This window comes from Arvicanthis niloticus, chromosome X (assembly GCF_011762505.2).
Source record: "Arvicanthis niloticus isolate mArvNil1 chromosome X, mArvNil1.pat.X, whole genome shotgun sequence".
NCBI lineage: Eukaryota > Metazoa > Chordata > Mammalia > Rodentia > Muridae > Arvicanthis > Arvicanthis niloticus.
Window position 1 is genome coordinate 95,657,369 of NC_047679.1, and position 25,176 is coordinate 95,682,544.

Consider the following 25,176-nt stretch of genomic DNA (forward strand, 5'->3'; position numbering starts at 1 on the left):
TATTCCCCTCCTTAAGTAATAAAAACTGAGTCAACAGAATTAATGAGTTTATTTTTGAGATTATAATTATAGTATTTCTCTCTTTCCTCTCAAAACCTTCCATGTACCCTTTGTTGCTCACCTTCAACTTCATGAAGTCTTTTCTGAATTTCTTTTTATATATTTTCTATTTGTAGTTTGATGTTCTGTTTCCATCATAGAACTTAACTGTGTAGCCAGGATGGCCTTGTACTGCCAACAAACCCCTGCTTTGGCCTCTGAACTATTGACGTGACAGATGTAAGATACCATACCTGGCACCTAGCTTAATGTTCTTTCATAGATAACACAGAAATAACAAGTATTTCTGTGAGTATGGATCAGTCAGTTTTGTACAAATTAATTGTGAAAGTGAGTTTTCACAAACTTTTTTACATTCTGTTTTTGAAAATAGATTCTTTCCCATATACTTTATTCCAATTACAGTTTACCCTCCATCTGTTCCTTTCTGTCTCTCATTAGAAGATAATAGACTTCTATGTGATAACAACAAAGCATAACAAATTAAAATAAGGTAACACCAAGACTGTCACATGGAAGTTGACAAGGCAAACCAACAGAAAAAAAAAGAGCCCAAGAAAAGGCCAAAGAATCAGAGATATACTCATTTACCCCCTCAGGAGTCCCATAAAACACTAAACTGAAAGCTATAACATATACACAAAGAACATGGTACTGACTCATGCATGCTCAGTGCTTGCTGCTTCAGCCTCTGAGTTCATATGAGCTATGCACAGTTGATTTAAAGGGTCTTGTTTTCCTGGTGTCCTCCACCTTCTGGCTCTTATACTCTTCCTCTTTTCTGTTTTATGGGATTTCCTGAGCCTTGAGTAGAGGGATTTGATGGAGGAATTCCATTTAGAGATGTGGGTCCTAAGGCCTTTCTCACCACATAATATATGGCGGTGGATCTCTGAATTTGTTCCCATCTGCTGCAAGAGGAAGGTTCTCTGGTGATGGCTGAATAAGACAGTAATAGCAGAATATCATTAGGAGTCATTTCATCACTACATTTTAAATTAATATTCTTTGGTTTTAAGCTAGGCTTCTGCTTCTTGATTACCCAAGAAGTGTTGAATATAGGTTCCATCTCATAGAGTGGGCCTTAAGTCAAATGAAACATTGGTTGGTTATTCTCACACGTTTTGTGCCACTATTTCTCTAACATAATTTGCTGGCAGGGCAGCATTGTAGAACAAAGGTTTTGTGGCTGAGTTGCCCTTTATGTTCCACTTTTGCTAACCTGCAAAGTACCTTCCTGTACAAAGACACTAGAAGGTAGGGGTAAAGGTTCTATGTAGGCCCCAGCTTGACCTCTCCATGCTCAGTGAGTTGTGTATGTATTGTCTTCAGCAATGGAGCCTTGCTGTCAGTTTATGGAGAGTAACCTATTGTCATGGCAACAGCCTAGGTTGCTTGGGGATTTCAATGGCCAACAAGTCAATCAGATATAACTCAGTCCTGCTACTGGAGGCTTTGTTTGCTGACAAAAGATGGTTAGTTGGGACTCTGTCTCCCTCATTATGTGGAAACTTCATTAGGATTACCTTCATAGGTTTTTAGGAAGTCTCTGCTGTACTAGGTTTCCACAACACCAAATAAACCTCAATTCTAGATGTCTCTCCCTGCATTCCCTCCCTCAGCCACTCTCTTTTCCCCATTACCACCTGATCCTCCTGTCACTTTCCAATCATCCTGAATGAGATAACCCAGACCCAGAAAGATAAATATGGTATGTATCCAATTATATGTGGATATTAGCTATTACATAAATGATAACCAAGCTGCAATCTGTAGCCATAAAGAGATTAGGTACAGAGAAAAGGACTGGGTGGAGAACACATGGGTATTCCTGGAAAGGGGAAATAGAACAGATTTTATGGATGAACTAGGAGTAGCACATTAAAATTAGAATGTTTAATCATATAATTAAAGGCCATGGAGAAAGTATAAGCAACTTATTAGCCAACATAAGTGGAGTATAATATCTGCATGGATAACTAAAAAAGTGAATCATGAATTGTGCCTTTTATGAAAGCATGTTTCTGAGCCTGTGATACATAGAACTTAGAGGAATGGCATGATATTGGGAAAGCTGGGACTTAGTAAGTCTTATGTTTCAGTAACAAACACCCCCACCCCATAAGAAGAAGGTACTGCAGACTGTCTCAAATATATTAACTGGGTGATGTTGTCATGTTATCAAAATAATCTAACTCTCTATATAATTAATTACTGTCATTTTCTCCTAGTGAAAACTATAATTGACTTATATATACTTAGGTTTTACTAAGAAGCATTTGATTAACTCTCTTTCCTGGAGATTTGGTCTTTTGGCTGGTACCATATGACCCCTTTTAACTTTGGAAATACCAGCTTGCTAACTTTTTTTTTTTAATTTAGTAATTATATTTATGTACAGAAAACTTAGTGTACATTTTTTAACCCAGTTTAGTGGCAAGTTCTTTAGCCTTTGCCTTTTCCAGCTTGGCAATGTGGCGAGCCACAGACTTAGGACCCAGGACGTTGCCTCCCTAGTGGCGGCGGATCTCGTCATATCTGTCATTATAATTGGTCCTAATAGTTTCCATCAGCTTAACCAGAGCACCCTTGTCTTCTGAGTTAACCTGTGTGAAGGCAACAGTGGTGCATGTCTTTCTGTGGACCAGGCGCCCCAGCCTGGCCTTTCCCTTGATGATGCAGTAAGGCACCCCCATCTTTTGACACAGGGCAGGCAGGAAAACCACCAGCTCAATGGGGTCTACATCATGGGCAATCACCACCAGCTGAGCCTTCTTGTTCTCCACCAAGGTGGTGACTGTATTGACTCCTGCTTGGAGGACAGGTGGTCTCTTAGTTGGGACAACCCCTTTGCCAACAGCTTTCTTCTCAACATGGGCCTTTGCTTCTTCTCTTGCTTTGTCTCTGGCGTGTACTCGTGGGCAAGATTAAGCAGCTGAGTAGCTGTTGCCTGTCCAGGTCCTGGGTGAACTGGTTAATGGCAGGAGTTAATTTGAGCAGCTTATAGAGGATGGCTCTTTGCCGCTGTAGCCTGATGTATGGGGCCATTTAATGAAGCCTGTTAGATCTCTTTTGGGCTGGATGTCCTGCCCAATGCTGAGAGTTCTTTGGCCTTTTCTAGAACAAAGGATTGACCACCTTTTGGGCCTCCTGTTTCTTGACGACGGCAGGGGCCGGGGCCACCTTCTTCCCCTTGGCCTTCTTTCCTTTGGGCATCTTTCTCAGCTGGAGGAGAAGGAAGAGGGAATTGTGGGTGATAAGTAAGTGGCCACGGAGATCAGCTTGCTACCTTTTAAGTTAAAAGTCCAAAAAGTATTGTTAATCCATATAAAATAGAAATCTAATTACTACCTAGCAGTTTTTGTCAGTGTAAGGATATTAACCTAGAATCTTTATAAATACTTAATGAAAACAAATCAAACTGTGGCCTAGGAAGTTTTCATGTTTATTTTTACTTTGCATAAATGGGAAAATTTTACATTTAATTATGTTATAAAATGCTTTTGATTTTCTAGATAATAAACATTCAGAAGATAATTGTATTAAAATACTTAAAATTGATAGGATTGACAGTGCTTTCTTATGTGGTAACTATTAAAGATGATCTTTTAAATATTCTCCATCTTCATCCAAGTTCTGTTTACTACGATTTGATAAGATCTTTTTAAAAAATTTTTTTTACACTCCAGATTTTATCCCCCTCTGGGTCCACCCTCTGACTCTTCCATATCCCATATCTCCTCCCCCCCACCTCCCGTCTCCATGAGGAGGATGTCCCCCCACCCCCAACCCCACCCCACCCCACCCCACCCCATCCCACCAGACCTCCCCACTTTCTGGGACCTCCAGTCTCTTGAGGGTTAGGTGCATCTTCTCTGACTAAACCCAGACCCAGTAGTCCTCTGCTATATATGTGTTGGGGGCCTCATATCAGCTAGCGTATGCTGCCTCATTGGGGATCCAGGTTAATTGAGACTGCTGGTCCTCCTACATGGTTACCATCCTCCTCAGCTTCTTCCAGTTTTTACCTAATTCAACCACAGGTGGCATCAGCTTCTGTCCATTGGTTGGGTGCAAATATCTGCATCTGACTCAGTTGCTTGTTGGGTCTCTTAGGGGGAAGTCACGATAGGTCCTTTTTTGTGAGCTCTCTATAGCCTCAGTAATAGTGTCAGGCCTTGGGGCTTCCCCTTGAGCTGGATCCCACTTTGGGCCTGTCTCTGGACCTCCCTTTCCTTAGGCTTTTCTCCATTTTTGTCCCTGCAGTTCTTTTAGACAGGAACAATTATGGGTCAGAGTTTTGACTGTGGGATGGCAACCCCATCCCTCATTTGATGCCCTGTCTTTCTGCTGGACGTGATCTCTACAAGTTCTCTCTCTCCACTGTAGGGCATTTCATCTAAGGTCCTTTCCTTTGAGTCCTGAGAGGCTCTCACCTCCCAGATCTCTGATGTATTCTAGAGGGTCCCTCCACCTCCTACCTCCTGAGGTTGCCTGTTTCCATTCTTTTGGCTGGCCCTCAGGGCTTCAGTACTTTTCCCCCACCCAATACCTGATCATGTTCCCCTCTTCCCCTCCTTGTCCCCCTTCTCACCTAGGTCCTTCCCTCCCTCACCTGTCCTGTGATTGCTTTCTTCTAACTCCCAAGTGGAATTGAGGCATCCTCACTTGGGCCCCTTGGCTTGTTAACTTTTTTGAGTTCTGTGGACTGTATCCTGGATATGCTGTAATTTTTTGGGATAATATCCACTTATTAGTGAGTACTAACCTGAAACTGTAAAGATGACTCAGTGGTTTAAAGTGCTTATTCTCACAGTGAACCCAAGTTTGATTTCCAGCATGCATATGACAGCTTATAGCCATTAGTCCTTCAGTTCTCTGGAATCATGCATTCACACAGTGCATATATGTACATGCAGGCAAAACAGTTATACACAAAATTTAAAAACAGATAAATAAATAATAAATACATTCTTTTAAAAAATACTTCCTTTTCTGCAAGGCTCTGCACTATATAAAGAACCAAGAAATACTGAAAATGTGACAAATGTTCTTCTCTAGAGACGAGTACCAGTTGGTTATCCAGTACCAAGTAGTCAGCCATGAAAATATATACACAAGTAACATTATACAGACTGAGCAGCTTATATTTTATGAATATACATATGCATACATACAGATGTAGGTAGAACACTAATATATTTTAAATAAAAACCTTTGCAAAAATCTAGGCTCAATTTTTAACATTTAAATGTGAAAAATTATAAATTTGCAATTATTATCTATTTATTTTTTTTGCAAATCACAGTAGTATACCATCTGTGCTACCTCTTATATTTCTTTGCTGTGATTAGTATTATTACTTTGCTGTTTTAGCTTTTGAGGCACATTTTCATGTCTTTATTGCTTTATTAATGCTGCATTTTCCCCATTTCAACCCTTTTTGAGTAAACTTTTAAATAAAGGATGTCATCATTTGGTCTTCTCTTCCTTTCAACAGGAAACAGAGAACACAGCAAACAAAGCTGGAAATGAGTTCCCTGTACAAGAATTGAGACAAGATGTATCTAAAAAGGTTGGAAAGATATAATGAGAACTTTAGTTTGTAGAGGACATATGATTTATATGATATATTTAAAATATATGATACATTTAAAATAGAATGGTTTCTGTATTGTTTGAGCATACTATTCTACACATACTAATTGTTTTAGGAAACGTTTTTGCATCTATCAGTTTTATGGTATGAGGGACATTGGCCCCTTTAGAAGTCATATCATCATCTACTTGGAAATTCATTCTTGAAACAGTTCTTTGTTTTTTTTTAATATAGCTGCTAAGTACTATGGCATAAGCCTTTACTCTTAGAAAGTGGAAGAATCTCTGTGATCTTCCTAGTGAGTTCCAGATTAGCCAGGCCTACAAAGGGAGATTCTGTCTCAAAAAAAAAAAAAAAAAATCAAAATGGTAACACCAACAGCAAAATATGTTTGTAATTACTGGTTTTAGGCTTTCCTAATCTTGAGTTTACAGAAGCTGACCAGACGTGGCTCTGCACACCTTTAATCCCAGTACTTGGGAGTAAGAGGCAGCCTGATCTCTATGAGTTTGATGTCAGCCTGATCTACATAGCAAGCTCCAGGACAGTTAGGGATAGTTATTTAGGCTCATCTCAAAATAACAACAAAAAACAGATACTGAAAGGCTATGTTAACAAATTATGATATCTTTAAGAATCAGAGGTACCAGGAAGACCTTATGCTGATAGTGTCCATAGTATCTTTTTAGTAATCAGTTCTGTGAAGCTCCCGAAGTTAGTTCACAAAAGAGAGATATAGATTTTGGGGTTTGGGAGATGACTTAGTAGGCAAAACCACTTACTGTTTAAGCATGAGGACCTGAGTTCACATACTCAGAACCTATATAAAAAAACTGACTATGACTGTGTATGCTTATGTTTAGGAGTGCAAGAATGGACACAGGTTGATCCCAATAGAGTTTTGTGGCCTGTAAGCCAGGAGGCAAACTTCAGGCTCAGGAACAAACTGTGTCTTAAATGAGTATGGTAGAGTGATGGAGGATGGGTATCTTTAACTGGTCTCCGTGTGTAGTGCACACATATACACATCTTTAAAAAAACCAGTGGGGGAATACCCAAGAGGGCACCCTCTCAGAAGTGAAGAAGAGAGGGGTAGGGAAGAGGGACTCTGTGAAGAAGGGACTGGGAGGGGCTCAGCATTGGAATGCAAATAAATAAGTAAATAATTTTGTTCTATTCTATTATTTTTCATAGCCTTTTAAAAATTATTTTATTTATTTATATCCCAAATGTTGTCCCCATAACAGTCCCCCCTTCCAGAATTCTTCACACACTCCCCTTCCCTTTCATCTCTGAGAGGGTACTTCCCCCTCCATCCCACTTCCTTGGGGCATCAAGTCTCTACAGGATTAAACATACCCTCTCCCACTGAGGCAGACTTCTGCAATATATGTTGCAGGAGCCATAGACTATCACATGTATGCTCTGGTTGTTGGCTTAGTCTCTGGGAGCTCCCAGGCATGTGGGTTAGTTGATACTGTTGGTCTTCCTGTGGGGTTGCTGTCCCCTTCAGCCCCTTCAATTCTTTTCCTCTAACTCTTCCATAGGGGTCCCTGACCTCAGTCTAATGGTTGGGTGTAAATGTCTGCATCTGTCTCAGTCATATCTCAGAGGACAGCCATGCTGACTCTATGAATGGGGGCCAAAAATGGGGGACAACATTTAGTCTGTAAATAAATAAATAAATACATTTATTTTTTTAAAAAGGAAAGAAAAACAAAAGCATTGTAAAATGGGCTATTTGTAGTAGTTTGCAGTAGCAGTGTAACATCCAAAGGAAAAGATATTTGTATTAATTTTCTTATAAAAGTTTTGAGTATTTTCTGGTCCATGGGCATTGTTCTAGTTAATAAGTTTCTAGAGTCCAGCAAAACAGTTCATTCTCTACCTTGGAGTTCTTCCATCCGTAGCACTCTTTACATTCGTTGTGAAGGGAAGTAGCCACTATCCTATACATTTTAGAATTTTTCACCTATCTTGACACCAATAGTGTTCTCATCATCCTTTAATCATGACAATCAAAGATGTCTCCAAATACCACCACATATATGGTATCGAATGGGGGCAAAATTGCTGTCAATGGAGAACTACTAGTCTACCCTTATAAAATGTGTAAATACAGCAGACTGAGTTTTAACACTGATCATACTTTTTTCCTATAAAAAAGATTCTTGAGGGAGAAGAGGTATTCTTATGTATTAGCCTATAGAACAAAAATGGAACTGTTTTCAAGAATAGGAAAAAACTCACAATTCTATAGTCGAACAGCTTCTTTGATTTTTTTTCTTCCATGATTCAATCTTGGTTCTCAACCATTTTCACATATTTATTTTTTCCTGATATCATTGTAGATAGAATTTTATATTCTACATTTTATTCTAGTCTATTTTTTGTTTGTTTTTGTTTTCTTTTTCTTTTTGCTTTGGCTTTTGTTTTGTTTTGCTTTTTTTTTTTTTTTAGTTTCTCTGTATAGCCTTGGCTGTCCTGGAACTCACTCTATAGACCAGGCTGGCCTCAAATTCACAGAAATCACCTTAAAGTCATGTACCATCACTACCCAGCAGAAATTTTATTGTTATAATATTTATATGTGTTTCATAATTATACATTATTAATATGCTTCTGCCAAATCTCTTAAATTGCATTTATCCATTTTATTGTTGAAACTTGTTCATTTTTTTTGCCACGTTTTTCCTCATCCTGCTGATTCAGTCACTCAAGTGCTAGGATTATGTTTATCACCACTCCAGGTTTTGATTTATCCCTTAAAAAATTAGGTACAGTTTATCTTGTGTATACTTAATACCCAAAAGGTGATTTGAAGCAAAATTTAAAGAGAAACTGAGAAGTAGTGAGAAAATTGTCTGGGACATGAAGTGAGACTTAATAATACACTTTTAAAGTATTTTTCAGATGAATTAAGCATTCATTAATAGTTAATAATAAAGACTATAGGAGTATAATACTAACTAACCTGCCTATAAGTAGTTTACATTTTAGTAGAGGAATTTGAATAAACATAGACATGGTGGAACAAGCTTGTAACCCCAGCATTTGGATTGTGGAGGGAAGAGAATCAGAAAAATTCAGGGTCATCTTCAGCTATATCAGGAGTTTGCAACCAGCCTTTATACAACCACATGCCAAAAAGAAAACATGGAAATTGGATAGAAATAAATGTAAAAAATGCTGAACTAAATTACAAAATATCATAAGTACCCCCAAAAGAAACTATCTCCTATTTGATGGAAAGCACAGTGGTAACTTTATGGGGAAAGTAGCATGTAAACTGATTTTTGATGAATAGATAAAATTTTGGTTGGCAGAGATAAAAGAAGAAGGACATTACCAACTAATTTGAGATGGAGAATGTACAGAATGTTTGAAAAGTCTATAGAAAATGTTCCCAAATCCATAGAACATGACAGCATTTGGCACCATAAATAGGTATGGTAGGAATCTATCATCAACAAGATGAAAAATGTGTCTGATGGAGCTGATGGTCTGGTGGGAGTAAAATGACTATGCAGAGCCAACCTGTTTAATCTGTGTATCATATTATTCATGCTATAGTGAATGGTAAAATTAGAGAAGCATGAGACTAGAACAGATTAGGGAAGACACCATTTTCAATCTCATTTTGACCCCTTATTCTCACAGTACTGACCTTTCTCTTACATACAGTGATCATGTCAAACCTTTATAATATTCTTGATCTTATTGTGATCAACAATATTCCCTTGTTTTCTTCAGTGGGTAGACATAGGAAGCTGAGAAGCCTGAACCCCCCCCTCTTTTCCATTATCTTCCTCTTATTTGCAAAGTTGTTTTTAATCTTATTACTTCCATTTCATATCATCCTTTGCTGAGAACTAAGTATTTTTTCCTATCCAAAGTATTGCATGGAATTTTAAGTTTTGGCTTTCTTTTTACTAACTATGGGGCATTTGGGCAAATTTTCTAATGATTTGACTTCAGAATCCTTTATCTATAAAAGAGATACTCTAGCTATCTACCGAGACCTCTGTGATTATGTATACTGGATATGACATACTGTAGGCTTTCTTTTCTTTTTTTTTTCTAGAACTTTCAAACTTTATTCTGTTATCTTTCTCTCCTGTGCCTAACTTCCTTTCAGCTTAAAAAACTGATGGGTTACTTTTTAAAATGTATTTTCTATTTACATACACACCTACCTCCCCTTTCCCTGGTACTAAAGACCAAACCCAGGGCCTAGTAAATACTAGGTAGCTACCAGCCTTTTAAAAAATTATATTGTACCCAGCTAAGTTTATATATTCATATTTTAGACAGTCTTTACAAAAATTATTTGTTCTTTGAGAATTGCATTTGTTTTCAAAATATTCAATCCCCCAACTCCTCCCAAATCTACCTTTTTTCCTATCAAACTTTGTCTTTTATTTTTAAAAAACCTATTAAATCTGATTTTTGTTGCCCATATTTTCTTGGATCTGTGGTCTTCCATTGGAGCATGATCAGCTTACCAGGGGCTACACTCTTAGAGAAAACTGTCCCGCCCCTCCACACAGTTGTCAATTGCCAGTAGCTTCTCTGGGGGTGGGTGGAGCTTTGTACCCAAAACCTCTCTTCATGCAAGGATTTGGTCTCATACATGGTGTCATATGCACAGTATGTGAGTTCATACTTCAGTTGCCCTGCTGTATCTTGAAGTCAGTTTCCTTGCAGTCAATTACTGCCTCTGGCTCTTAGATTTTTCTCCACCCCCTCTTCTACAATGTCTTCTACAATGACCCATTTTATTCATTTTCACACATGTTGTTTTCTGACTTTTGTTATCATTGAAGTCATCAATGCTGATTAAGCACCTAATGTGATAAACATTTTGAGCCTTAGTTAATATTATATGTGGTAAAAAAGGAGGTAATTTCTACTACTAAAACTTTTAAGACAGAGAAAAACTATTACTTGTAATACTCTGACATATCAAGGTGAATGTTACTGAACAGCAGTAATTACTAGTTCTACCAGGATAGGTCTGGGACTACTCTGTTAGCTTAGTGAAGCTGGGGAATTGAAAAAGTGTAAATTATCCACACTTGGCACAGTAGAAGGATGAGTAGATCGGCAGATTTAATGCATTAGTAATGACAATACTAGGTAGAAGAGGTGTCCTGGAAAGATGGTTCAGAGATTAAGAGCACTGGGTTCAATTGCCAGCTCACACATGGTAGCTCACAGCAGTCTGTAATTCCTGTTCTGGGGAATCCAACATCCTCACACAGACATACATGCAGGCAAAAGACCAATGTACATAAAATAAAAGTTAATAAATTTGTAAAAGAAGGGGTAAAAGATATATTTTCTTCTAAATATTAACTTGAGGATGTAGATCACCTGTGTGTATTTTTCTCTTAGACATGAGAAATGGAGTAGGAACAATGTGGGCTGACGTTTGGGCTCTTTTCATAGATCTGTCCTCAGTTTGAGGAATGAAACCTTATTTATAGTTGTTCAAGAACATTCATTGCCTTGTGTCTGCTGGCTTGTCTTCTATACTCTTGAGTTCAGACTGAAACAAATTGAATTCTTATCCTAGGTGGATTTTGTTAACTAGAAGTAGCAGAGTGTTGTTATAGCTAGAGTGGCAGAGCTATATAAATGAACTCTTGACGTTTGGAGTCTTCATGAGAAGATATATGACTTCACCTTACACGGTTGACTGAAGTTTTGTGACTATATTAACATAAATTGTCTATTATAGTGTTGAAGTGTATAGATTCTAGAAGCAAACATCAGGGTTTATGCTCCTTTTATTACTGACTCGCTCTAAAACTTTGGACAAATCACTTCGCCCATGTTCCTTCATATGTAAAATGAAATTAGAAGTGAAACTTCATATAGGTTAAAATAAATTAAAATCACTGAAATGTTATAGACATTGCTTGACATATACTGAATTAGCTATTATTTTGTTATTGTAAATAGCTTCATTATTTTTAAAACTACTTTTTAACCTTTCATTAGATAATTGAAAGTATTATTGAGGAAAGTCAGAAAGCACTACAGTTGGAAGATGACTCTTTGGATTCCAAAGGAAAAGGACTTTCTGATCAGGCTACTGCTGGTCCTTCTATGGCTGGGACAGAGTTTAGTAACATAACTGGACTATTAGCCATAGAACATGAACTACAAGAAGATTCCAAAAAGGCAGACAGTCAGAATGTAGCTGAAGAAACTGAACTAGAAACACAAAAATGTTTTTCTTCTGATGGCACCTGTGAGAAGACAGTAGATGAAACTGATAATTTAACTGAAGTATGTTCAGCTGAGCAGCTTGATGCTTCTGAACTAGAAATTGAAATATTGAACAAGGAAGCAGTGGAAGTCAAAGAAGGTGATGTTCTAGATCCTGCATCTTCAGATACTTTATCTAATAAAGATTTTGCTGCTGCCGAAGAAGTGGCTCCTGCCAAACCCCCAAGGCACCTTACTCCAGAACCTGATATAGTAGCCAGTACAAAGAAGCCTGTTCCTGCGCGCCCACCTCCACCAGCTAATTTCCCGCCTCCTAGACCCCCACCTCCATCTCGACCTGCACCACCACCAAGAAAAAAGAAAAGTGAACTGGAGTTTGAGGCTCTTAAAACACCTGATCTGGATGGCAAGTATTAATTGAGAAATATTTTGGTTGGGAAAGATGAGAGTTGAAACTTTAATATTTCTGCTTTTGGTTGGGGAAAAGTAAGAATGGGTCTTTTTATGTCACCCAGGCTAGTATGGAATTTGCTTTGTTGATCAGGCTACCCTTGAACTTACAGAGATCTTTCTGCCGCTACTTCCCAAGCATAGGCATTTGCTATGATTCTCAGCTAACTTTTTGATTTTGTTTCAGTTTATGCTAAAGAAAAATCACAGCAAGGTTATATAAATTATTTCTTGAATAAGTTGACAAAAGGTGAAAGGTATTATATTGGTAATAAGTCATAATAGTATTATTGAATATTCTAGCATACTCTAGACTTTCATATCTTTTACCTTCTAAGAATTTGTATGGCAATGGTGGAAAGGGATTGAAAAACTTATAATCTAAATGTAAATCCTAAATCTTTGAATGTATAAATTGTAGTCTTGAAGAAGTTAAATAATTCATTTGAACCATGGCTTTTCAATAAAGAAAACGGGTAATAAAAGCCACTGTTCTGCTCTTGTTCTCTTGCTCTTGCTGTCCTCTTGCTTCTGCTTCCCTGTCCCCATTTCCCTCCCCCTCTCCCTCCACATACTCATGGCTGACCTCCTCTCTCCCTCCCTCCCCACCCCCCCCTCTCTTCTTTTCTCTCAACTCCTCTCTCCATGCCCTGAATAAACTCTGTTCTATACTAAAAAAAAAAAAAGCCATATGTGTGCTTAAATAGGCATGTGTGTACACGTGTATGTCTGTATAAAATTGTTGATATTATTCTGTTATAGATATCATTGTCATTATTATTGTTACTATTATTAATTTTCTTATCATTTCAGTACCCAAAGACAATATTACATCTGATTCTCTGCTAACGACAAATATGGCTTCAGAGAGTACAGTTAGAGATTCCCAGCCTTCTCTCGATTTAGCAAGTGCTACCAGTGGAGATAAAATAGTTACTGCCCAGGTTGGTTAGTTACTATTGTATTTGATACAGGAGAATTCAAACTTTGTATAACTGGCTGATATAATTATTGAAACTGTCTTTCTTATCTAGGCCAAATATTTCTTTGTCCCTGACACCTGACCACTATATTTCCATGTCTAGCTTGGCTACTAACTAGTTTAGTGATGTTAGCTAGCTATTTAGCATCTGACTTTTAGAGGCCTCACTGATAAAACAGGGGGAAATGGTCCACCTTGAAGGTTTTCTGCAAGAATGAAAATTGCCAAGTGTGTGGCAGGTTATGGTATTTCAAAGAAATAGCTACTGCTGTGTTTAATGTTACAAGTTCCCTTTCCTACACATTAAAAAAAACCATGTACTAGGCTGTTGACTGTACAAAAATATTTCATAGCATTTTACCACAGCCAAATTCTGGAACTCGGTATAGTTTATAGAGTAGCTGAGGTGAGGGCAGTTAACAGACCTGGAAATATGATGTTACCATCTTATAGCAATACAGTAGAGGTCACAAACAGTCTGCTTTTGTAAGATTTTGTGTTTGCCTTTTTTAAATACTTTTTTAATGTAGAAGAGAATGCAATGACAACTGTATGTAAAAATGTTAACATATTTGTTGTCTAGCTTTTTATATAAACAGAAGTCGTCCTAACCCTTCTTTAGCAATATCCACATATGGCCTGAATTAATTACAATCTTAACAGAGAGCTGTTGTTTTGGATGGGTTTCAAATAAAACATTTATTTGTTTGTAATACTACTAAGGCATGATTTAATGAGCAGCAATGGTTTTGGTGTCTAATATCTTTCAGCATGCAGAGAATAATAAAGGATTAAAATGTGTCCTTTAAATTTTCAGTAGGCCCTTTTATCTGATTTGTGGAATGTTATAGAATTGCACATAGTAATGAATAATTAAAATTTATAGAAATAGATTCAGTGTGTTTGTTTATAAAATTATAATTTTAGGAAAATGGAAAAGCATCTGATGTGCAGACAGTAGCAGGTGAAGTGATGGGCCCTCAGAGACCTAGATCCAACTCTGGGAGAGAGCTTACTGATGAGGTAAAAACATAAAATATAAAAATCATAAGGGGAAAATGACTAATGATTGATCGTGGTGTTGGTTACATAATACTATAAGCGTACATCATGATCCTAAACTACTACACTTAAAAATTGTTAACACACTGATGTTTCCTATTACTGTAACAATTTACTCTATTTTTAATTGACAATTCATGTTTATACATATTTATGGTTTGCGATATGATGGTTTGATAGCTCAGTTCCAAGAGAAGCAACACCTACCTCTTGCTTCTGTGCAGCACATACATATATGCACATACATGCACACACACATATAACTACATGCATGCATGCAGACAATTCACAAATAATTTTAAAAGAAAATTAAGGATGATGTTTTTTTTTTTCTTTTTACATACAGGAAATTTTAGCCAGTGTAATGATTAAGAACTTAGATACTGGAGAAGAAATACCTTTAAGTCTTGCTGAAGAAAAGTTGCCAACAGGTATTAATCCTCTCACTCTGCACATCATGAGAAGGACAAAGGAGTATGTAAGGTATGAATGACTTAAGGTTATTTAACATTTACAATATTGTAGTGCACTATTGATTATTTAGGTTTATGAACTACAACTGTCTCTATTTCATTAAATTAAATTTTCTATTTTAATCTAAAAGTAAAATTAGTTCAACTATGTATTCTTTACCTTTTATCTCTGTAATAGGAATATAGATATTTTGGGAGTCTGTTCTAAATCTTTAATCTCATACTCTTTAGTTTCTTGTCTTTTAAAAATGATTTATGCTGGAAACGGTATTAAAACAATACATTAAGACTAAAGGCCAAGTCTGACGAGCACTAAGTCTTCTAAAACTTAGCTTTCTAAGTATTTGTAGTATTTATTGCAGTCAGAAAAATTAGAGTGAAGTCACTGATCTTTCTTATGTAATGCAGTCTAAGGAATAAGTTCTAGAAAAGCAAGTGGTCATATTAAATTTAATATATGTTGTACTTGATGGACTAAGAAAAAGCTATCTACAAGTTACTTTATTATTAGTTTGCACAGCCTTGTTATAGTAGGATATCATAAGCTATTAAATTGCATTAACTTAAATTTTACACATTTTGCTTTAATATTTCATACTTTAAACATGGAAACTATTTAGTAAATCTCTGGTTCTTCATTAATTTAAAATTCTATAAAACTTATCAAGATAAATTTTGTTATTCTGATTAGTAACTGTATAATAAGCATTAAAGGAAATTTTTTGACAAGAAAAAGGATTTCTTTTCAAATCATTTCCTCTTCCTTCTTACAGTAATGATGCCACACAGTCAGATGATGAAGAAAAGTTACAGTCACAACAAACAGATACCGATGGTGGAAGGTTAAAACAGAAAACGTAAGTTACACTACATCTCCTTTCTTCTTTTTAAGTGTTTATTAAAAGCTAATAACATTGCCAGGTATATTTTTAACAAAAATATGTAATACAAAAATGTTCTTGGCCACTTTTTTTCATTATTGTAAAGCAGGTCTTGTAAAGAGATTTATCTCCTATAAAGCCCCTAGTTGCACTCATTCTGAAGCTTCTAATATGATAGTATTACCACCATCCCAGTATTGTTATGTTGCCCCCAACTAATTTTACCATCACCAGTCATTGATCTATCATACACTCATAAGATGATCAAATCCTTGCATTATTGCTTAGACATATCTGCTACCACTTAGTTCAAGTAACTTCTTTCTCATAATTTCTTTCAGCTTAAGAGAATTGCTTTGAATTGGAGTATGTGATCTTCTTCTTGATGGTTTTAAATCAGTAATAAATGCACATTCAATACTACTCTTCCCTATCCTCTATTGGTTGATCATGACTGTCTTATATTTGTATAAGTTACCTTTAAAGAATCTGACATAAAGGAAATCAATCAATCAATATATTTTTTTATCATCCTTGTATTATTTTCCATCATAGGTGCTAGACTGTGAGTAAAAGAACATCATTGTCCTTTAATATTATTTCCTCTTCCTGTCATCTTTCCAAACCCTAGTTCTATTTCTACACAAAGTATATGGTAATCTTTCTAACTACTCCAGTTCATAACAAGTCTATATCCACATAACTAATTTTTTATCTTCAGCATGCTATCTTAATGCCATTTTCTAATTTTAAAAGGAAAACATTTTATCAGCACATATACATATTGTTCATTATGACATTTTCACACATGTATATGATGTATTTGATCATAGTCAGCTCTATTTCCTTTTCTTGTCTCCCCCTCTTCTGCTGAACTCCTTTCTCTTTATTTTCTTTTTTTATTGCTTATTTTATTTATTTACATTTCAAATGTTGTCCCCTTTCCCAGTTTTCCATCCACAACCCCCCTATCTCATCCCCCTTCTCCTTTGCCTCTATGAGGGTGCTCCCCCATTCCCACCCCCATTCTTGCCTCACCGCTCTAGCATTCCCTTATTCTGGGGCATCATGCCTCCACAGGACCAAGGGACTCCCTCCCATTGATGTCAGATAAGGTAGTCCTCCACTACATATGTAGGTACAGTCATGGGTCTCTCCATGTGTACTCTTTGGTTGGTGGTTTAGTCCCTGAGAGCTCTGGGGGACACAGGTTAGTTGATGATGCTGTTCTTCCTATGAGGTTGCAATCCCGTCAGCTCTTTCAGTCCTTCCCTTAACTCTTCTGTTGGGGTTTCCATGCTCAATACGATGGTTGGCTGTGAGTATTTGCATCTATATTGGTTAGGTGCTGGCAAAGCCTCTCAGGGGACAGCTATATCAGGCTCCTGTCAGCAAGTGCTTCTTGGCATCAGCAATAGTGTCATGGTTTGGTGTCTATAGGTGGGATGGATCCCTAGGTGGGGCGATCTGTGAATGGACTTTCCCTCAGTCTCTGTTCCATTTAGACAGGAACAATTCTGGGTTAAAATTTTTGAGATGGGTGAGTGGCCATGCTTATATACTAAAGAAGGATTTTACAGGTTCTCTCTCCCCTTCATTGGGTATTTTGACTAATTCATCCCTGTTGAATCCTGGAAACCTCTTGCTTCCCTGTCACCTGGGACTTTCTAGTGGCTACCCCCAGTTCCCCAGTTCCCACTGTTAAATATTTTTGTTCAATTTCATGACCCTCTATACCTGATCCTACCTCCTCTGTTTTCCCTCATTCCCTTTGCTCCCTCCCAGGACCCTTCCTGACTCTATCAACTGTGATTATTTTGTTCCCCCTTCTAAGTAATATTGAGGTATTCATACTTTGGTCTTCCTTCTTTTTAATTTTCATATGCCCTGAGAGTTGTATCATGGATATTCTGAGCTTTTGGTCTAATATCCACTTATCAGTGAGTACATGTCTGTTCTATGTGCCTGGGTTACTTCACTCAGGATGATATTTTCTAGTTCCATCCATTTGCCTGTGAATTTCATGAATTCATTGTTTTTAACAGCTGAGTAGTACTGCATTGTGTAAATGTGCCACATTTTTTGTATCCATTCCTCTGTTGAAGGACATCTGGGTTCGTTCCAGCTTCTGGCTATTATAAATAAGGCTGCTATGAACATACTGGAGCATGTGTCCTTGTTATATGTTGGAGAATCTTTTGGGAATATGCCCAGGAGTGGTATAGCTGGGTGCTCAGATAATACTATGTCCAATTTTCTGAGGAAATGTCAGAATGATTTCCAGAGTAGTTTTACCAGCTTGCAATCCCACCAACAATGGAGGAGTGTTCCTCTTTTTCCACATACTTGCCAGCATCTGCTATCACCTGAGTTTTTGATCTTAGCCATTCTGACTGGTATGAAGTAGAATCTCAGGGTTGTTTTGATTTGCATTTCCCTGATGACTAAGGACACTGATCACTTTGTTAGGTGTTTCTTGGCCATTCGAGTTTCCTCAGTTGAGAATTCTTTGCTTAGCTCTGTACTCGATTGTCTGGAGTCTACTTTCACAAGTTCTTTGTATATTTGTTTTTTAGATATTAGCCCTTATCAGATGTAGGGTTGGTAAAGATCTTTTCCCAATCTGTAGGTTGCTGTTTTATCCTATTAACAGAAGCTTTTCAATTTTATGAGATCCCATTTGTCAATAGTTGATCTTATAGCCTGAGCCATCAGTATTCTGTTCAGGAAATTTCCTCCTGTGCCAATTTGTTCCAGGCTCTTTCCCACTTTTCCTTCTATTAGACTCAGTGTATCTGAATGGAGGTCCTTGATCCATTTGGACTTGAGCTTTGTTCAAGGAGATAAGAATAGGTCAATTTGCATTCTTCTACATGCTGACCTACAGTTGAACCAGCACCATTTGTTGAAAATGCTGTCTGTTTTCCACTGGATGTTTTTTGCTTCTTTGTCAAAGATCAGGTGACCATAGGTATGTGGGTTTATTTTTGGGTCTTCAGTTCTATTCCGTTGATCTACCTGCCTGTCTCTGTACCAATGCCATGGGGTTTTTATCACTATTGCTCCGTAGTATAGCTTGAGGTCAGGGATGGTGATTCCCCCAGAAGTTCACTTATTGTTGAATATTTTTCAGTATCCTGGGTTTTTTGTTATTTTAGATGATTTTGAGAATTGCTTTTTTTTTTTTTTATCTCTTTGAAGAATTGAGTTGGAATTTTGATGGGGGTTTCATTGAATTTGTAGATTGCTTTTGGTAATATGGCCATTTTTACTATGTTAATACTGAAAATACAACATGCCTTCATGTTAAAAGTGTTGGAAAGATCAGGAATTCAAGGCCCACACCTAAACATAATAAAAACAATATACAGAAAACTTATAGCCAACATCAAACTAAATGGAGAGGAACTTGAAGCAATCCCACTAAATTCACTAAACAAGACAAGGCTGCCCACTCTCTTCCTATTCATTCAGTATAGTACTAAAAGTTCTATACAGAGCAATTAGGCAACAAAACGAGATCAAATGGATGCACATTGGAAAGGAAGAAGTCAAGATATACTATTTGCAGATGATATGGTACTATACATAAGCGACCCAAAACTTCCACCAGAGAACTCCTGCTGCTGATTAACAACTTCAGCAAAGTGGCTGCATATAAAATCAACTCAAACAAATCAGTAACCTTCCTCTATTCAAAGGATAAACGGGCTGAGAAAGAAATTAGGGAAATGAGCCTTCACAAGAATCACAAATAATATAAAATCTTGGTGTGACTCAGTCCAAGCAAGTGAAAGATCTGTATGACAAGAACTTCAAGTCTCTGAAGAAAGAAATCAAAGAAGACCTTAGAAGATGGAAAGATCTTTTTTTCTAACTAGTTTCCATCTTCTTTCATGTCTTTTTGGGGAAGTTGTTTTGTTTTCTTTAATTAACCAATGAGTTTAATTAAAGGTTACTTACAGGATCATAGGCATCTTCTCAGTGGCTACCATGATGAAATGTTACTCTCTCTTTGTAGCCGTTAACTACCTATAGATCCTCCAGAAGGAGTATGGCCCTGTGAGCCAAAATCTAATACATTTAAACAGCTAAACAAGATGGTGTGAACGGTTTATGATCTTATGTTTCTTCTGTTACCCCACACAAATACCTAGTATATTGGTGGTCATAAAGATTGTGCCTGATTATATATGAGTCACTAAAGTGGCAATATTGCTATATAAAGTCCAAAGCAAATGATCCACTTAAGTCTGATTTTTTTGGTATATTAAATGAGAATATGTGCCAAAAATGCTGATATTTGAAAGTGAGCTATCGAACAGTGACAACTGTAGGCGTCCAGAAATTTAAGAATTGTTCAGGAAATGTAAACATCTAAGTGGGCTGTTGTCTATACCCTAAAGCTCATTTTTTTTTTCTATTTTACTTTTCCTATGCAAGTTCTCACTATATGACTCTCTGTACTAGCTCAGTCTGTCCTTGAACTCATAGCCTCTTGCTTTTTTGTCCTGAGTTTTGCAACTACAGGTACACATCACTGTGTCCTGTTAAAGCTCATTTTTCTAAGAGAAAAAGATTCAGGTGTTTTCATTTTCATTCTTGATTTATATATATACTTTTTAAAAATCTGGTCATCGAGTACCTAAGTTTTCCCAGCAACAGAGAAACTGTAAACCATGACATATATGTTGACATGTAAGACTTTTGGGTAATATTCAGATTGCAAGATTGTAATCAGAAAATGATGAGAGGACCCATACATAGTACAATAGTCTGTAATATACAGGGGCTCTTTTCTAGATTTTTCTCTTACCATGATACACATAGAACATAGAAGTATTTGGACTGAATGATAGAGTAAACCAAGAAGGTAGCTAGTGGCCAAAAGAGAGTGGCCTGTGATTCTGACTTTCTGGACCATAACAAATTATTTTGAAATCTGAGGAAGTTACCAATAATTGAGCCTAAGTGAATCCTGTCTGAAAAGCTCTCAGAATAGTCTGAGTGATGACTGACACTATTCATCAATGAAAAGATACTACTAAATATTAAGTGCCATATAAAAAAGCATGAAAGTCTATAGTTTACAAAGTCACCTCCTCAATGAGTTAAATGTTCCCTTGACTTTTAAATAGTAATCATTTTAGCTTCATTTCCTGTTGGCATAATAAAAACCCTGATAAGAGCAGCTTAAAAGAGAAAGGGTGTACTTGGCTCATAGCTTATAATTGCAGGAAAGGCAGTTCCTGCAAGACAGCAGGAACTTGAAGCAGCTAGTCATAATACATCCACAGTAAATTGCAGAAAGACATAAATTATTAATACCTGCACATTAGTTCTCAGCATGATTTCTCTACTCTTAAATGACCCAAGATCCTCTACCCAGGGAATGATGTCACCCATACTCTTCCCATTAATCAAGACATGCTTATAGACATGCTCACAAACATGCTTACAGGCTAACCCAAGCTAGACCATTTCTTATAGAACCTTCCTTCTCAGGTGACTCTAGAGTATGTCAAATTGACAATTAAAACTAAATGTCATTATAGTAAACATAGTTATCTGTAAAGTAGCCACCTTATTTTGGTTTTAGAAACTTGTTTTATAGGGTTGGGGATGTAGCTCAATGATAGAGTGCTCATTTAGCATATGCAAGGCACTGGGTTCAAATCCCCAGCACTACAAAAATATTTTATCTGTTTTATGATGATTGAAAGTAATAACAGAAATGTTTAAAATTGAAAATAAAAGTTCTAATAATCTCAAAGCCAGAAATCATCAGTGTTCTGATAATTTTTGAATCATCAAGATTCTTCATGACTTTTTTCACAATGCTTGTGAATCAAATCTAGAGACCAGCACATGCTAAGGAAGCACACTGTCACTGAGCTAGAATTATAGCCCCAGAATATTTGTTTCTTACAAAAGAGGGATTACATTATATCTCTAAATTGTTAGCTTATATTTTTATTACTATAAATAAAGTAAATCATGGCATCTCTTCATGGTAGCACCAAAAATATATTGCAATTTTCTATGAACCATACATAGGAATCAGTTGCTGTGGATATAGTAGTTAAGACAATTACACTCATGTCTTCTTGGACCTTCGAGTTAAATGATGGGGCAGATACTAAATATGTAATTATGCACAGAAGTACAGCTATATTTGTGATTGCTGTCAAAAAAACTATAAGGTACTATGGAAGTGTACAGCAAGAAAACATGTTTTAGTTCAAGGAAGCACTTTTTGAAGGAAAATTATTTGCTCTGAGACCTAAAAGGTAAATAGAAATTAGTAATAGGTGCTGGAGTGTTCAAGTCAGAAGTAAACACATGTGCACAGACCTTAAGATGAATAAGAGCTTGGCAATTCAAAGAAAGGGGATTTGTTTTATTATGTTTTATACCAACACTTATTTATCCATTTGCTGTTGATGCACATATCTACTGTTTAATAGAAAAGAATAATAATTAGATCATGTTTTTGGAAGCTTTTGATAATTGTGTTACTTTGTGTTTGGGAGTGTCTCTTGGGAAAGCTCACTCTAATTTTATTACAATGTATTCCCAAATGAAAGAAAAAACAGAAGATATCATCTTAGACTTCCCAGGTATTCTGTTTTGCAGATAAATGACTTTTTTACCCATGTTTTTTGCTGGTAAAAATATATTTTTAGATACAAGTCTCTAAATTAGTCTTCCCATGATTATTTAGCTTCATATTTGTGGCTTCTCCACAAGCTCTTCAAATCAGATTATGTGGGTATAGGACCAACAGATCTGCTTAAACATGCCCATTTCTACCCCACCACTGCCAGTCAATTATTATTCACACTTGAAAGGTGTGTGTCTAGAATGTATGATAACTGTTAACTGAGAGAAATCATATTCATGTATATTTTCTCTGGAGCATATTGACTTGAATATGTTCATTCCATAAAAGAAGGAATCTGAAAACTTGAATACTTACTATTAATGTTTTAAAAGATAAGTTTGTCTATGGATAGTTCCCATGGCACAAGTTGTGACAATATACTTTTTTTTTGTATTTTCTATAGGACTCAACTAAAGAAATTCCTTGGAAAATCAGTAAAGAGAGCAAAACATCTTGCTGAGGAATATGGTGAACGTGCTATAAATAAAGTTAAAAGTGTAAGAGATGAAGGTCAGTAAAATAAGGATATTTCACCTGAATATTCCATTAATGTGTGTATTGTAAATTTAGCTTGTCATTTATAAGAAGCACTCTATATCAGTGAGTACAATAAACTTTTATAGCCACAAGTGAGTCACTTAATTTTATGAATATGAAGAATGATAATGTATATGTTTTAAGTTTGAATTAGTTCAGTAGTTTTGTGATTATAACAACCTTGAATGATTTACTATACAGTGATTAGGTGAAAGTTGATTTTGTCAGACTTTTTGGCTTTTCAAACTATTTTTAAGGGATTAGATAAATGGCTTAGTGGTTAAGAGCACTGGCTGCTCTTCTAGAAAATACATGTTAAATTTCCCAGTATTCACATGGCAGCCTAGAGCTGTGTCTAACTCCAGTTTCAGGGGAATCTGACATTCTCTTCTGGTTTCTATGGGCACAACCACACACCTAATGCATAGACATCCATGCATACAAAACACTCATACTCATAAAAATAAATAAAACTTTGAAAATGTTTTTAATTAGGCAAACTTGGGTTAGGCAGTTGTTTTATTGGATAAAAGTGCTTGCCAGCTTTCCATGTATGGTGGTTTGACTATGCTTGCTCCATAGGGAGTGGCACTCTTAGGGGGTATGGCCTTGTTGAAGGAAGTATGTCACTGTAGGGATGGGCTTTGAGACCCTCTTCCTAGCTGTGTGGAAGCCAGTTTTCTCCTGTTTGCCTTCTTAATAAGGTGTAGAACTCCCAGCCCTTCTCAAGCACCATGTCTGCCTGGATGCTGTCATGCTTCCTGCTATGATGGAACCTCTGAACCTGTAAGCCAGCCCCAGTTAACTGTTGTTACTTATAAGAGTTGCCTTGGTCATGGTGTCTTTTCTTAGCAATGAAAATCTAACTTATACAGAAGTCGGTACCAGGAGTGGGATATTGCTGTGATAGGCCAGGCCATACTTTTGTTTAGAAGAATATGGATTTTGGGACTTTAGATTTAGAAAGCAATTAAATGCTTTAAGTGGGGTTTAATGGGCTATCTTAGTAGGAATATGGCAAACTTCGTTGCTGAAGATGATTTGAACTGTGGAAGCCTGGCTCTAGAGATTTCAGAAGAGAAGATTTTTAGTATGTAGCCAAAAGCTATTCTTGTGATATTTTGGTGAAGAGTGTGGCTGCTTCTTGCCCTTTTCAACAGAGTTTGCCTGAGGCTAAGGTGAAGATAGTAAAAGTAATTGCACAAAACAATTCAGTTTAGACTGTGTGCTGTGGTTTGCTCTCATAATGAACATCTTGATGAAGTATAGTAAACTTAAAAAGAAAAAATACAAAATGTGTGAGCCAAAGGTAAAAGGTAGGAAGTGCAGTGGAGTTGAATCCTGTGTTTCAGGAGCTAAACAGATTAAGGGAGTGGTAACTTTGGGGCAAGATCCCACCCAACTAAATTTAGGTCCAGGGATGGTAGTATAAGTCCTTAATCCCAGGACATAGAGGCAGATCCCTGAGTTCAAGGCTAGCCTGGGACAGAGCAAGTTCCAGGTAAAGAAAAGCTTACGTACATGCCTTTAATCCCAGTACTCAGGAGACAGAGCCATACAGATCTCCGAGTTCAAGGTCAATCTACAGAACAAGTTCCAACCAAGTTTAGGCAGTGAGGGAGTTGGAAAATAGAAAGCTGGTGATAATATAATAGAACAAGGGGGCCATGTTCCAGCTCCAGCAAGCAGCAGAACTCAGCAGCTCTGGCCATGTGGCTCTAGCTTTATAGTCAAAAGGGTGAGACTACTGGACAATTGATGCTGGCTAGCTGGAGCTAAGAAACTAGGGGTGATTAAGGAGAGTCCGGCATCACTGATATGAAATCTTCTGAGAAGTATTTTCTGAGAGCACAAAAAAGCCATGTTCCAGAGATAACCAAGATTGTACCTTGTACTGCAGCTGTACTTGGTAATGTGTAAGAGTTGCCCAGGTTGGTTTTGAAGGCATAAAGGTATCATTTAGAGCAGATGAGGCTTGGTACTGTGAGAGGCCACAGAGGGCATTGGTATAGGTGCAGCCTGAGTTGACGGCCTAGGACTGAAGGGATCATGCAAAGGAGCTGAGGCTTGGCACCATGATGGAAGCCTATGAGAGGCTATTGGTGAAGTCTAATTGGAGTGGAAGACTCCAGTATATTGGAGATGCCAGTACCATGTGATGACCACTAAGAGTAGCAGCAGCAGCTGTAGTGTAGTGTAGTGGAGTCAATCATAGCCTAAGATTGCTACAG

The 25,176-nt window shown here is 37.0% G+C and overlaps 1 protein-coding gene across 2 annotated transcripts in view; it reads left to right on the plus strand.

Annotated features, from left to right (window-relative positions):
• The window catches only part of Wdr44 (WD repeat domain 44), an 88,480-nt gene that overhangs the window by 36,213 nt on the left and 27,091 nt on the right, over positions 1 to 25,176 (plus strand). For both annotated transcript variants that reach the window (XM_034485665.2, XM_076918893.1), the window contains exons 4-10: positions 5,561 to 5,635; positions 11,666 to 12,302; positions 13,160 to 13,290; positions 14,256 to 14,351; positions 14,737 to 14,873; positions 15,637 to 15,720; positions 22,812 to 22,918. In XM_034485665.2, coding sequence (XP_034341556.1) covers positions 5,561 to 5,635; positions 11,666 to 12,302; positions 13,160 to 13,290; positions 14,256 to 14,351; positions 14,737 to 14,873; positions 15,637 to 15,720; positions 22,812 to 22,918 — 1,267 coding nt within the window. The remainder of the gene's footprint in view (positions 1 to 5,560; positions 5,636 to 11,665; positions 12,303 to 13,159; positions 13,291 to 14,255; positions 14,352 to 14,736; positions 14,874 to 15,636; positions 15,721 to 22,811; positions 22,919 to 25,176) is intronic.